Source organism: Elgaria multicarinata, chromosome 2, assembly GCF_023053635.1.
Source record: "Elgaria multicarinata webbii isolate HBS135686 ecotype San Diego chromosome 2, rElgMul1.1.pri, whole genome shotgun sequence".
Lineage (NCBI taxonomy): Eukaryota > Metazoa > Chordata > Lepidosauria > Squamata > Anguidae > Elgaria > Elgaria multicarinata.
Window position 1 is genome coordinate 72,818,162 of NC_086172.1, and position 15,423 is coordinate 72,833,584.

The 15,423-nt window shown below is 39.2% G+C and overlaps 2 protein-coding genes across 2 annotated transcripts in view; both read right to left on the reverse strand.

Moving 5' to 3' along the window:
• The window catches only part of BIN1 (bridging integrator 1), a 504,124-nt gene that overhangs the window by 175,582 nt on the left and 313,119 nt on the right, over nt 1-15,423 (reverse strand). The gene's annotated exons all lie outside the window — the stretch shown is intronic.
• Nucleotides 1-15,423, reverse strand: part of LOC134393606 (cytochrome P450 27C1) — a 35,139-nt gene that overhangs the window by 9,823 nt on the left and 9,893 nt on the right. The window contains exons 3-6 of the mRNA XM_063118663.1: nt 10,305-10,504; nt 8,749-8,958; nt 7,507-7,670; nt 2,501-2,667 (exon numbers count right to left, since the gene is read on the reverse strand). Coding sequence (XP_062974733.1) covers nt 2,501-2,667; nt 7,507-7,670; nt 8,749-8,958; nt 10,305-10,504 — 741 coding nt within the window. The remainder of the gene's footprint in view (nt 1-2,500; nt 2,668-7,506; nt 7,671-8,748; nt 8,959-10,304; nt 10,505-15,423) is intronic.

Genomic DNA, 15,423 nt, shown 5'->3' on the forward strand with positions numbered 1-15,423 from the left:
TCTATGATCTGTTAACAAATCAGAACATCAAGCTATGGTTTAACTCTGGATTGCTTTAGCTAACCACAGATAGAACAAACTGCAGTTCTTTGAGTTCAAGTGTAAAAGGGAACTGTGGTTAGTTTGAAACTTAAAGTGGACATTTTCAATTTTCTCTTGTTGCACATGGAAGAAAAGTGGGAAGGGGGAGCATTCTGATGGCCGAAATCAGGGCTCTTGTACCTTTAATAGTTGTATAGAAGAGGGAATTTCATCAGGGATAGCTTGCCATGAGAGCTACACACCTGCTGAAATTTCCCTTTTCTACACAACATTACAGCCCTGCCTCTTTTGCATCTGGCCATCCTGGGAGTGTGCAAGCCCGAAGCTCATGCTGCTTATTCTAGTAATGGAAAACCATGGTTTCCAATTACATTTAATTCATAGCTGTCTGTTGAACCAAATTAATTACTGGTGTACTCTGGTAAAGCAATTGTTATGCTCTATTGTACAGAATTTATACTTGGATTATGAGTAAATTATGTAATAAAATCACATAATTTAAGGAACTATAGCACCATGTACATTGATGGTGCTATATAAATAATAATAATAATAATAATAATAATAATAATAATAATAATAATAATAATATAGCAGCTCTGAAGCAGTTACAGGTAAAGCAATGGTCCAATTCAGATGATCACATGATTCATGCATCTACATGCAGCCCCTTCCCTTCCATTTCTCTCCTCCCTCTATGAAAGTGGGAAAACAAGCCAGGAGGCTGCAGTAACCGTATTTTTCCATTATGTCCGGATGAAGAAATGATGGCTAAATGGCTTCAAAACAACTCAGGATATGAACCCATGGTTTAAAGTTGGCTTATGAATCCTGGTTTCTTTGGAAGCCATTAACTAAAGCTCCTGGTTTGGACCTAACATCAAGCTATGGTGAACTGCAGCTTCTTGCTCATGCAAAAGAGAGAGTCAAAGTGGGAGCAAAGGGACTGCAGGCTGATGCATGAAGTTGGTTCACATCCTACTTTCAAGATGTGATTGTCTAAACATGGCTAGTGTGTGGGCCTACTGGCCTAATATTTTGAAAAGGAGCTCAAAGACAATCCTTATGATGAAGTGGGCTCATTCGGTTAAGGTGCACAAAATTATTATATGGACATATTAATCTTTAGCTGCCTTTGAGGTTACATTTGCACCTGGGTAATTAGAAGCAGCAATCTAGTGTGTGAGCAAGCAAGATGCAAGTCCACAGCTTAGTGGGGTTAATCGTTTTTTTAAAAACCACTCTCTAACTATACCTCCAAACATGAGACCAGTGTGAGAAACTCCACAGTTTTGACTCTGGTTCTGCCTTTGGTTTTAACAATAGCTTTTCTGCATCAGCTTATCCATCTGCAAAACAGGTATAATTAACTGGTCACAGTGCTATTGAGAAATAAGTAATCAGGAGTTTAATTATTCATTTAAAGCACTGGCCTCAGTGTGACATTATTACTTTACCAACATCTGAGAGAAACCAGGGGCAGGTTCCCATGGCATTTTTTGTTTCTTCATAAAGTAACATATATGATAAAGGTGCAAATAAAAGTGTTACATGCAACTGTATGCAAGATTACCCCAATAGCCCTGTTTTTAAAAGGAAGTATGGAAGGGTGATCAGGATTGGCGAAGGAAGTCTTCTTAACCCTTTGACCCCTCCAAATCTCATGCACCTAATCAGTAGCTTTCCTCCTGCAGAGTTCCAAAAGTGTATTTGCAGAGGGCAGATGTGCATTTAGAACCTCAACTGTGGGAAAACCCACTAGGGGACAATTTGAAGTGGAGAAAATGTGGCAGGGAAAGAATAGACCACATTCTACCCTGAAGCTTCTCCAGTCCCAACAGACTCTCTACAAGCAATTTTCCTGTTTAAAAACGGCAGCTGGAGTAATGTTCCACACCTTCTGCATATAACTTCTAGCTTGATCAAAAGTTACATCAAATTGCAAAATCTAAATTGATTTTATGTATATTTCCTTAGTCCATCCCTGAGCTTCTGAAGAACTGGGAAATACGTTAACTCCCCATTTGAATAGTCTTGTTTTTCCCTCTCTGACATGGAAGCCAGTTGTTTGAATGGGCATTTCCTTATGTCTTGCCCAGTTATCACTTGCGTAAAGTGGAATTAGAACCTGGACCCAAGTAGCTGCAGTTAGCAATTCTATTACATTTAGCTAACTGCCAGCCCAATCCACTGTATCTTTACTCAGAAGTAAGTCCCACTAACTTCAATTGAACTTACTCTTAAAAAGTGCATAGAAATGCACCCATAAGTTTTTTAAAAAAATAAAAATAAAAATGACAGAGCATAGTGAGACATGTTCAAATATTCAGAATACCCCAATATAGAAAATAAAGAAAAATGGATATGTGATAATTGCAATTGAGTTAGAACATAAAGACACATTGTTGTAATGAAGAAGATACAAAACCTTCTGTCAGCTTAGTTTTTATGCACTTACCTTAAGGTTTCTTTGAGAAGAGCTCTAATCATTGGCAGGTTGGGGATATCATCTGCATCAGGAACTTTATCTTTCCCCAAGTTACTGACTATTTCTTTGTAGATAGAATGCTGCACTTCTGGGTGCTTTGCTAATAGATACGTTGCCCAAGATAAAGTAAATGAAGTCTAAGGGGGAGGAAAAGACAGTAGGAAGAAAAACAGTAATAGCATATACTAAACAGCACAGCTGGACAAATAAAGCTATAATTATTAATAATAATGCCTAATACTTATAACACACTTTCCCAAACAGCATACTACTATGTGTGTTTACTCAACAATAAGTTGCACTGTTTCCAGTGGGACTTACTCCCATTGCCTAGAATTGGAGCCTAAATCTTAAATATTAATATTTTGATTATAAGACATACAGCTAGGTTTCCTAGGTTTCCTCATCAACAACTCTTATGTCTGAGTAAAGGTGCTTAGGATTGCACTGTAATACTTTGGTACTGCACTGAATTTTATTTGGTTTTAAGTATGCTTATAGCGGTTTTACTTTCACTGAACTGCAGGCATAAAGTATGCCCCTTAGAAAGAAGCCAAGAAAAGTAAATCAAAATAAACTAAAAGTTGATTCGTTCTTCATCTGTAAATTAATTTATTTGCCAGCATTCAATTATCATCTTCTGTTCCCTTTCTAGGGGTGGGATTACCTAGTGAGGTGGCTACTAGACAGCGGGTCTTTTCAGTGTTAACACCCCAGATACAGGACACCCTTCTCAGAGAGTCTGGACTGGCACCCACATTGTTGTTGTTTATTCGTTCAGTCGCTTCCAACTCTTCGTGACTTCATGGACCAGCCCACGCCAGAGCTTTCTGTCGGCCGTTGCCACCCCTAGCTCCCCCAAGGTCAAGTCTGTCACCTCCAGAATATCATCCATCCATCTTGCCCTTGGTCAGCCCCTCTTCCTTTTGCCTTCCACTTTCCCTAGCATCAGCCTCTTCTCCAGGATATCCTGTCTTCTCATTATGTGGCCAAAGTACTTCAGTTTTGCCTTTAGTATCATTCCCTCAAGTGAGCAGTCTGGCTTTATTTCCTGGAGTATGGACTGGTTTGATCTTCTTGCAGTCCAAGGCACTCTCAGAATTTTCCTTCAACACCACAGTTCAAAAGCATCTATCTTCCTTCGCTCAGCCTTCCTTATGGTCCAGCTCTCGCAGCCATAGGTTACTACGGGGAATACCATTGCTTTAACTATGTGGACCTTTGTTGTCAGTGTGGTGTCTCTGCTCTTAACTATTTTATCAAGATTTGTCATTGCTCTCCTCCCAAGAAGTAAACGTCTTCTGATTTCCTGGCTGCAGTCAGCGTCTGCAGTAATCTTTGCACCCAGAAATACAAAGTCTGTCACTGCCTCCACGTTTTCTCCCTCTATTTGCCAGTTATCAATCAAGCTGGTTGCCATAATCTTGGTTTTTTTGAAGTTTAACTGCAACCCAGCTTTTGCACTTTCTTCTTTCACCTTCATCATAAGGCTCCTCAGCTCCTCCTCGCTTTCAGCCATCAAAGTGGTATCATCTGCATATCTGAGATTGTTAATGTTTCTTCTTGCGATTTTAACTCCAGCCTTGGATTCGTCAAGCCCAGCACGTCGCATGATGTGTTCTGCGTACAAGTTGAATAGGTAAGGTGAGAGTATACAACCCTGCCGTACTCCTTTCCCAATCTTAAACCAGTCCGTTGTTCCGTGGTCTGTTCTTACCGTTGCTACTTGTTTGTTATACAGATTCCTCAGGAGGCAGACAAGATGACTTGGTATCCCCATACCACCAAGAACTTGCCACAGTTTGTTATGATCCACACAGTCAAAGGCTTTAGAATAGTTGATAAAACAGAAATAGATGTTTTTCTGGAACTCCCTGGCGTTCTCCATTATCCAGCAGATATTGACAATTTGGTCTCTAGTTCCTCTTCCTTTTCTAAACCCAGCTTGTACATCTGGCAATTCTCACTCCATTAATTGCCACATTATGTTGTTGTTATTTTTATGTCAGGTGAAGAACCTTTTTCTTTAAAAAAAAAATCTTTCCAGCATTTTTATTCTTAAATATTTTAAGTACTTTTTAGATCTCTTACACTGATGCTGTTCTCTGCTACTGGTTTTATTCTTATGCTCTTTTATTCTGTTTGGGATTTTAGAAATATAGGAAGCTGCCTTATACTGAGTCAGACTATGAGTTCATCTAGCCCAGTTTTGTTGACACTGACTGATGAAAGCTCTCCAGGGTTTCAGGCAGGATTCTTTCCTCACCCTACCTGGAGATAGCAGGGATCAAACCTGGAGCCCTCTGCATGCAAAGTAAGTACTCTATCACAGTGAGCTATGGTCCTTCCCCATGTGTTTCATGGTTTAAAAAATTTACTTGTAAATTGCCCGATTTTTACTTGTAAACTTCTTATTGCCCATTTTATAAATACAGGGTGTTGGTTTTTTTAACAAGTTAGGCACAATGTAAACATTTCTAACTGCACTACGATACTACACATTCTTCAGACCACCAATAGCAGTGGTTTAATGAGTGCAGCCATAATGCTGCTATGATTATAACAGCATCGCATCATAAATCTAAAACACTTTCCCATAGAACTGTAACGAGAAAGTGTGCATGCCTTTCATTTTCATCCATTCTTGTATTAACATCTTATTTGAATAAAACACATTTTAATATATTTGAAAAGTTATTATTATAAAAACCAAATTATATATTTGAACAAGTATAATTGAACTGCTCTGCATGGCTGCACAAGTAGAAGCCTAGACTTAATATTTAGGCCAGGTGGAGCTTGTTGCAAATTACAATGTAATCCTGAAATGAGGCAGGGGTTCTATTTCAATTATCTAGAGTTGGAAAATAGGAGGGAAATACTCTGAGAAAGAGGATGAAACCATTAGGAGGGTGCCACCTTTCTGTAAGGACATTTATCCACGGAATAATGGGCTCAACTTACAGGAAGCCAGATTCTGGCTGGACATCATGAAAAACTTCCTGAGCAGTATGACAATGGAACCAATTCCCTAGGGAGGTTGTGGGCTCTCCCACACTCGAGGCCTTCAAGAGGCAGCTGGACAGCCATCTGTCAGGGATGCTTTAAGGTGGATTCCTGCATTGAGCAGGGGGTTGGACTCGATGGCCTTATCCAACTCTATTATTCAATGATTCTAATGATGGAAGAAAGTCAAAGGCCAATATGGATGATACAAAGTTGGTTGGCAATGGCAAGAAGTAGAGGTTAGCCTACGGTAGTATTTTATTACTCTTCCTTGCCTATATTTTAAATTATACCACCTTACACTGTAAAAGAAACTTTGCATTTTGTTTCATTTTTCTACTCTTTTTGTTTTTCCTGGGTTTGCATTTTCCTTAATATCTGTAATGGAATTAACTATTTTCATTTTTAATTTCTCATCTACTCCCACAATATGGATTATTTGAATGTCAAGTTGTGCTGCTATTTTAATATTTATCAGAATATCTGTCATATACTTACGGATAAAGTTGGTTATGATATTTCAGTTCTCTTTCCCCCTGCCTCACAAAGCTGGGTAAAAAAAAAACCTGGACATCCTGTTCTCAGTGCCTTAGTTCATCTTTTTTTGAGTTTGTTCTGGGTTATTGTCTTGCTCACAAGCTCGGCTTTGGACAGTTTCTCTCTGTAGACTAGAGGCTGGGAACTGTGCCTAACTACATAAGAAATTACTGTGATCTAAACAGTATCTCCTCTCAGGTTCCCAGCGCCTTCACATCCTCTTCAAAACTGGCACTGTGCTAAAGTATCTGAAGTGCTTTGAAACTTAGTAACTTGGCCTGCCCTATTCTGTTCAAAGTCTTTAGTAATCCTTTTATGTGCCTACAGTTTTTACATTCTAAATCACAGCACAGGGGAGCCAGGTCTTACATGCATGCTCTCATGCAGGACAGATGAACTATTCATCACCAGGTAAAGAGGTAGATATAAATGAAGACAAAGGCTCTGGTGGCATGAGACATCTCCAGCAGAGGTTACAAAGGAGCTTGTTTCAACTCTAAAGTGACATTTATGTCTAGAAAATGAAGAGAATTGATGCAATTGATTTACTCTGAGGAAACAAACATCTCCTAAGGATTACCAAGGTCTAGAGAACATAAGGAAAGCATGCCTGAGACTTAATAAAGATCTTCATTTTATTCTGTGACACCCCCCTCCCCAGTTCCCTTTGTTTCCTCTAATTTTGAAATCAGGGCACACTAAATTCAACTCTCATGTATGGAATTGGTTTTAATTAAATAACATTGAATAATCTCTTGATCATACTTCCATAGATTTTACTGCAAGGACTTCCAGAATTAACATTCTAACATGCATGCACATAACTGTAAGGTAAAAGAAAGTACTCTCACCTTTACCTGACTGCATCAAATACCATTGTACCCCTTATTACCTAACCTCTTACAAGCCCCTGCTTTGTTACTTTTGCATTGCTGTTTTTCTTCTTAGAAAAAGTCTGATTATGCAAAAAGTATACGCAGAGGCAGACTGATTTGCTGCTTCTCAAGCATCAGCTGTAACTTTATAGAATCAACACCTAAATATGCATTTCATGTTGTGAGTCCAGTTTAAGGGAACAATCAAAGCAGTGTGAAACCTAAGTTCTATCGGAAGTAAAAGACATTTATTTCCCTTTGACTGGCTAAAGTCAGGTTCTTTATTGCACAATGAGGGAACTAAATATAGATCTTCCAGTTCACGTTATTTCCAAAATGTAGGGAGAGAGTAGTGAGAGGTGGAAAACAAAGTATGCAAACCAGAAGCAAAGTAGCATCTAAAATAGTCCCTTCATTTTCTCTCTCTTTCTGAATAATATGAATATAAGAAGTTTAGGGAGTGTGCATTCACCCAATATAGCAATAATTACACTAATAAAGTTGTGATGATGATGGTGATGATGATGATGATGATGATAATGATGATAGTAAACTTACTGTATCTACTCCTGCCAAAAGCATTTCTGTCATATTGGCATAGATTTCTTCTACTGTGAGATCTTTACTCTTAAGTAGAGTTGTGAGAAGTCCACCATCTACTTCTTCTCCTTGGTCTAAGAGGGACTTTATGTCATTTAATTTATTATCAACATGAATTTGACCTTTGTGAGTAAAAGGGAGAAAAAAAGGAATATTTTTGTCAATCGCTGAGATTTAATTTCTCATGCGGTTATTTCTCATTTGTACTGTGGCAACTACAAACCAATATGGGATTTTCAGTACAGATTTAGAGATTAAAAGAATAACTCATTCTGTAATGCCAAACCCTTTCAAGTCTAAAAGCTTCAGTGCAAAGTACTTGTTAGAAAAGTGTCCTAACTCTGTTAAGCAAACTGGTTGTCGTGGCAAGGCACATAAACGACATCCTTACTATGAATCCTATTATATGGAGAATTGCACCCAAAACTGAAAGCCATTAAAGCTGGTGAAAAAATAAAGATGTTTTTAGCAACCATTGTTTTAGGTAAGATGCAGCACAGCGTGAGCACATTTCCTTAGGTAGGATACATCACTACAACCTGAAGGAGCAGGTGCACAGCTTGGTACTACTCCTTAATTCAACATTGTCACTAGAGGCCCAAATACCCTCAGTGGCCTGGAACAGCTTCAGCTAGTTCATCAGTTGCAGCCTTTCTGGGATAGTGATATCCCTATGGTAATCCATGCTGTGGTAATGTCTGGATTGGTTATTGCAGGGGCGGACAACCTATTTTTATCTGGGGACCTCTGGATTAAGTTATAGAGGGCATGACTGCACCTCAAAGCCCCATCCCATCCCACAACATCATCGAGCCCCACCCTGACTCAGCCCAATCCTTCATGGGGTGGATGGCCACCCCCGAGACAGAGGTTGCCCACCATTGCATTAGGATTTGGTATACTGATTACTGCTGCAACAATACATATTTTGACAACTGGGGAGAAGGGTCATTTATTTTCAGCATTTTCCATGGACAGTTATGAACAACTTAACAAACCTTAGCTTTTCCAACTCAGGCACAGTATTTCATATGAGATTTTTTTTTCCCTTACAGAGACATCTTAAAGAACTTCTTAATAAATCATACTTGGACTTACTTTCTTTAGCTGACATTTCCTATTACAGTTATTGAGGGGGAAAACAAAACGAATGCCATTCAAATAATTGCAAATATACCAAAACATTTTTTAAAAACTTACTAAATTTAAAAAGTCCATCCCATGATCTACAGAATTCTCTCCAAGGTTTTGGAATAATTGGACGAAGCCATTTGGGAATAGCCCCGGCATACATGGTAGTTTTGAAACTGCTAAACATCAACTCCAGTGCTTCAATGTATTCCACAGTGTTCTGAGGGATTTGGTTTTCCAAGCATCCCAAGCGGCACTCATACAGAACAGTTGCTGCTCCTGCACAGGCAAAATAGCTCAGAATTTATTCTTTTCCTTTCCGATATAATTTGCAGTGCAATCCTATACATGTTTCCTCTGAAATCAGCCACGCTGACTTACTCCCAGTAAATGATTGCAGTCCTAAAGTACAGAAATAAAACCCCAACCCATACCAAAAAAAGAGGGGGGGGGAGAAAAAAGAAAGAAAGTAGCAATTCCTACATTGAAGTTGCAGTTCTGTGGACATTTATTAAGGCGTAAGCCTCATTCAGTCAACATGCTTATAATTAGGTTTTGTGTATATATTCTTGCATAGATTTATACACACAGCAAATACAATATGGCATTCAACTAAGTGCACACAACATTGATAGATGGTGTAGACCAGAGGTGCAGAACATCATTCAGCCCATGAGCCAAGTTCTATTTCAGAGAACCTCTGGGAGGCTGTATTCCAGTGGTTGTTGTTGTTTATTCATTCAGTCGCTTCCGACTCTTCATGGGTGGAGCCAAATGCAAAAAGGGTAGATAGAACACAAAACCAAGAATACCAGCCTGGTTTAGCTGAAAGCTCTTGCTGCCAGTAACTAAGCCTTAGGAGAGGCATTTCAACCTTTCAGAACGGAGAAAGCTGCATGAAAGCCAGGAACCAGACCTTTCTCTTCTCCCAGGCATTTTAACAGCATTTAATAACGTTAAGTTTGTTTTAATGGACCCCAGAATTGTTGTTTTAAATGAATACTGTTGTTGTTTTTATACTGTTTTTATGTTTTTTAATTTTTTTGTATACTTTTAATGTCTACTATTTTTAATTGTTGTAAACCGCCCAGAGAGCTTCGGCTGGGGGGCGGTATATAAATGTAATAAAATAAATAAATAAATAAATAAACCTACGAAACCATCAGTGGTCAGAGGAAAGTCGACTTGGCCTTCTGTGAATCCCTGGATTGGGATCCCCAGAGGATTGGATTTGGCCCCAAGGCTTGTTATTCTGCACCCCTAGTGTAGACTGTGATGTTGCAATGCACAGCGCAACATAACTCATCCACAACACACTGAATAACAAAAGGATGAAAGATACCAGGGGGCATTATTCAGAGCACACCAGCTGGGTATGCCCACTTGTGCATCTCAATAAAACCACACCAAAATTAAGTGAATCCAGAAAATGTTGTTTTGTGATACACTGTGACACAACCCCACCTCATCTTCTCAATAACTAAATATTGCTTATCATAGCAATAGAACACTTATAGGATGCTTCACCCATTGACTTGAGTATTGCAATAGCAATTATAGTTAATAATAATTAATGCAATCACATTTTTTTTAATCTTGAATTCCTTTTAAAGAAAAAGTCTCACCTTCCATTGAATACTTGAAAAAAAGGCTGTTAACATTTATTACTGTTTCTCCATCTTCTTCTTGATTTCTGAGAATGTGGATTCTCTTAATTAAATCTGCAATAACTTCATTAACTCCTCCTGAGAAAATGGCAACATCTTTGGGTTTTACCATTTTTTGCCTTAGTACACGTCGCATTTTTAGCCACTGTTCCCCTTCTCTGGAAGAAATAACAGTTTAAAATGATCTAAATAATACTATCTGTCAAAAGGTATAAAGAGAATTTATCATTAGGAGACAATAAGGAAATGTGCTCATAATTGAAACTGTTGCTGGAGGGAGAAATGCTTGACAAATATTTATTCAGATAGATTCAATGTGAAACAAATACTACATTGCCCTACATACTATAAATTACACATGCTGTGTAATATATTATTATACATTTTGATTTATATTTAATCAGAGTGATCCTACCCTTGAGTAACATCCACTTGGTGGGAAGAGGATCCTCTTATGTTTACCTTGACTGGCAGAGCACAGACATATTGGGGGTGAGGGGATCATGCCAGAGGAAAAATATCAACCCTTCTTCTGTAATGCTATCAGAACTAACTCCACTATGGTTACTATTCAGAGGATAGATTAAAAGGGAACATACCTCACCAGTGACCTTAAAATGTTTGACAGATTCCCAGACCATTTCCAAACACAATTCAAGGTGCTGGTTCTTTAAGCTATAAAACCTATACACCTTAGGACTCAGGTATCTATGGGATGACACTTAGGTCCACACGAACCTGCCTGAACACCGAGATCATCTTCAATTGAGTGGCCTTTCTCTAGGTACCCATGCCTCCTTAGGTGGGACAGGTGTAACCAGGGAAAGGGACTGAAGTGGTGGTATCTCATCTCTGGAACCCTCTCCCTAGAGAAGCTCTCCTAGTGCTGATTCTCCTTTCAGCACCAGATGAATTCCTTATTTGCCCAGGTTTTCATTCTTGGTTTTAAGGACCTCCACTTGCGAAACAGAACTCTACCTTATTTTAGGGGATTCCCCTCTCTCCCCACCCCACAGCACATCTTACTCAACACTATCTCTTCACTCTGTAGCATTTTCAGGGGGCTGTAGGAGAAGCCATGGGAAAGAGGGGGCAGGAAAGTCCACTTCTGTCAATGCAGATGGCCCAGCATAAATCTGGATCCAACCCATTGTGTTTTTAATATGTTATTGGAATGACTGCTTTTATTATTTTATTGTAAGCTGTTCTAGGAGCTTAATTGCAAACTGAACTGTGGAATACAACATAAATAAGGGATTATTTCATCTGTTGGTAAGCAGATGCAGAACCACCACTGTCCCTTATTACCTACCTCAGCTTTCTACATGATGAAGCATACAAATTGGAAAGGGGCAGGGATGAGAATTTGCATTTTTGTTTGTTTTATTTCTAAGATTTATTAGTCAGGGCATAGCTAATAACTCTCAGGGCGACATACAGTAAAAGCACAAAATCCCAAATCCACAGAAAAACAGGGGAGGAAATCAATTAAAAGCATCAATTAAAAACAGCAAAGGCTAAAACAGATATTAGAAGAACTAAAACAAATATCCAAGATAAAGCTATGGAAGAAATCAATGTAACTGCAGAAATATAAAGGATTAAAAGGTCTGAAAGAATAAAACGGTCTTTGTCTGGTGCCGAAAAGATAACAAGACAATACCCAGATTTCTCTAGGGAGGGTATTCCATAACTCTGGGGCTTGAAAAAGCCCACTTTACTGGAAAAGGTCCAATTTCAAGTAGCCTCCCATTGTTCAGTTCAGGCAGTATCTTAGCCTTTAGATTTTGTATTAACTGGAGTTTCAAGACTATCTTTAGACCATCATCTTGTCCAAGGCTTTATCTTTAGAGAAGGGGTATCCCAGAATCTCATTGTCTTTCCAATCCACTTCCAGTTACTATTGCTATGACAATAAACCTAGAAACTGGGCTCACAGGGGTACGTAGAGATCAAGGTGTCCTGGGACATTAACCAGCAGATTCTGCCAATCAGCCAAACGAGTTAGAGGGGGAGGACTGGGTGGGATAAAGGCTATGAACCAAAATGAAAGGTGTCCTAGGACATGAACAGATCAAGACTTACCTGAATTAGAGTATTATTATTGATCCATCATGTGTTGATTGCTGCCTTTTGTGCATGAGTAGTGGGGGGACAGGACGCAATGTCATTAATAGTATGCAATGTGTGGTTGCCTAGAGTGCTGTGACAGTGTGTTCCAATATTGTTACATTAGAGTGTATTTATGTAGCTATTGTGCTGTTGACTCTGCTGCTGGATGTGCATAAGATTACTACTATATTACCCTGGAATAGCAGGTAGTAGTGTAGCATGATCACAGGACTGGCCATCCCATTATACATGTGACATGCAAGCATCTTGATGTCCTGGTTATAGCTTTCATCCATCCATCACATTACTTGGAATAAAGTGCCCATTGGAAGTTGTACCAAAGCCAACCTTCTCCCCACTGACCCACCACGACCCTGCCCCCAGTTTTCTGGAAATATAATTTAACAAAGAATGTAGCTGGACAATCTGCCTTTGTATGATCCTTCCCTGTTAGCTTATGTAAAAGATGTACTGTAAAAATCACTTGGAGGATGCATGAGCAGGTTTTTCCAAGCTATTAATCAATCAGTTTGAATCTCCCTCCCTGGGAACCACCCAGGCCCATAGAAATACTTTAGTTCTTTGAGATTTTTCAGTTGCATCCAACTGACTGGCAAAGACTATAACCTGCTTTGGCAAGTTACTCTGTAATGTTGATAAGCCAATGCTAGTGAACAAATCTGATGTTTCATTTTATTTTTAAAGCAATTGACTATTTCTGAACTTCTCCCTGCTTGGTTCTTTCATAAATATATTGAAATGGCAACTGGAGTTGATTTGATTGTCTTGCAGGACCTAGGCTGGACTGCTTGGCCACCACACTAACCTGGTTGGTAAGGAGTTTAGAGGAACCTCTGACAAGGGAAAGCTGAGGCTGATCCGAATCCCTATACGAGTCGTAAACCCAGATTACCATGTATCTAAGGTAAGGGTTATTAAATAAAAATATTCCATAAGATGTATTTATAATACATGGATGGTGGCAGTGCTACCTCAGAGAAATATAGACAAATGGGGAGGAACTTGGATTCAGGTCCTAATAGTTGATCTGATAAGACAGCATTGTTCGACTGGTATGTGTACCTTACCACTAATTGCTGGATGCAGAATGCTGCAGCTCGGCTGTTGTCTGGAGCTGCCCCTTTCCAGCTTGTAACTCCTCTGCTGAGGGAACTGCACTGGCTGCCTATTTGCTACCGGGCCAGGTTTAAGGTTCTTGTACTTGTGTACAAAGCCCTAAACAACTTGGGACCAGGATACCTGAGAGAGCGCCTTCTCCCTTACCAACCTGCCCTGTCACTGAGGTCATCCGAGGGCCTGCTCCTGGTGGTTCCACCTAGATCCATCCTCCGATTGGAATCCACCAGGGGAAGAGCCTTCAGCGTGGTGGCGCCCCTCCTGTGGAATTCCCTGCCTCTGGAGGTACTCCTTTCAGCGCCTCCTGAAAACATCTTTATTCCAAGAAGCCTTTCTTTAACATGCAGCCTTGGATTTCTGTGTTGTTGTTTTTTGCTTCTTTTTAAATTTTGTTTTAACTGTTTTATTCTGTTTTTATTTTCATTTTACCTTGTACACCGCTCCGAAATTTTTCAATGGGGAGCGGTATATAAATATTCTAAATAAATAATAAATAACAACCTCCAACCATTATTCCATCTAATAGGAAAGATCTAAATGCCTAAAACCTTTCCCAAACACTTGCTATATCTTGCTATATCTAGGTAGCTGTTAAATATGCTATTGATCCATCAAGTCAAGTAACTCTAGTAATTTCAACAGCCATATAAATTAAAACAGTGGATTGAATACATTTAGCACAATCCATCATCCCGTGTACCATTTTTCAGTACTTTCCCTTTCCAACAGTCTGTGGCCAGCTGTACAAACACCATAATGTGTCAAGCTACGATATGTTTCCCAGAGGGAAAAGAACACTGGGCCATATGGGAAAGCCCTCCTGTCTCTGTGTACCCATAGATAGCTTTGAGTTGTCAATTACATTTCATTGAAATGTGTTCTTTCTATGAACGGGTAGCTACAAACTGTGCATAAGAATGCAATCCTGTGACAAATGGTGTGTGTGTGTGTGTGTGTGTGTGTGCGCATCTCCATCTCCAACCCTGCGAAGTAGGGCAGGCTGCAAGACACCCTTTCTCCCACCCTTCTCCTCAAAAAGATTATAAGCACTGTTGTTTGGAAAGGGGAGGGAGAGATCCTTGTACAAAACAGAATATTTCTGGATCACTTCTGCTGTTATCAAACATCTGCTGGTATATTAAGTGGTATCTACACACAAATTAGAAAACCTTATCTGTTTTGACAGGAATGTGATTCCTTCGACTCAAATCACTGAAAGGTAATTTGACTACAGCTCTTTTTCATGTTAAAGAAGAAAATCCATGAAATGCTGTTTTACTTATTTCATTAAGCATTTTGAGTTGAATTATTAAATATTTCACCACTTACCAAATGGTGTCATGCAGTTTTGAATATTTACCATGAAATTACCAAGCTGTAATCAGGGCTAAAAGTTTTGGGTGCTTAAATGTCACTGATTTCAACAGGCCTTAAGTGTGCATAACTGTGGGGTGACTGTACCCTACCATACAACACTAACAACAAAGGACTTCATGGTTAACAAACGTAAATGGAACATTCCAGCTTTAGAATTAAAGAATAGATATCTTTATTTTGGTCCATGCTGCATCATTAAGATTTTGCTGACCTTTTCTAATGCACAATCTGGTTCTTACTACATAAAGCACTTAGTTGCTGCAGTTTTATCCTGTGAAAGCAGAAGAATGCCTATGACTCATAAAGGGATTGGCTTCCTTTTGCATAAGCGTATTACATCAGTAATTACTCTGAATGTTCACCAAGGGTATTTGCCAACTCTCATCCCATAGGTATACAGTCATGTTACAAGCTCATTCTTTAAAGAAACACATTAAACAAAACAGTTTTA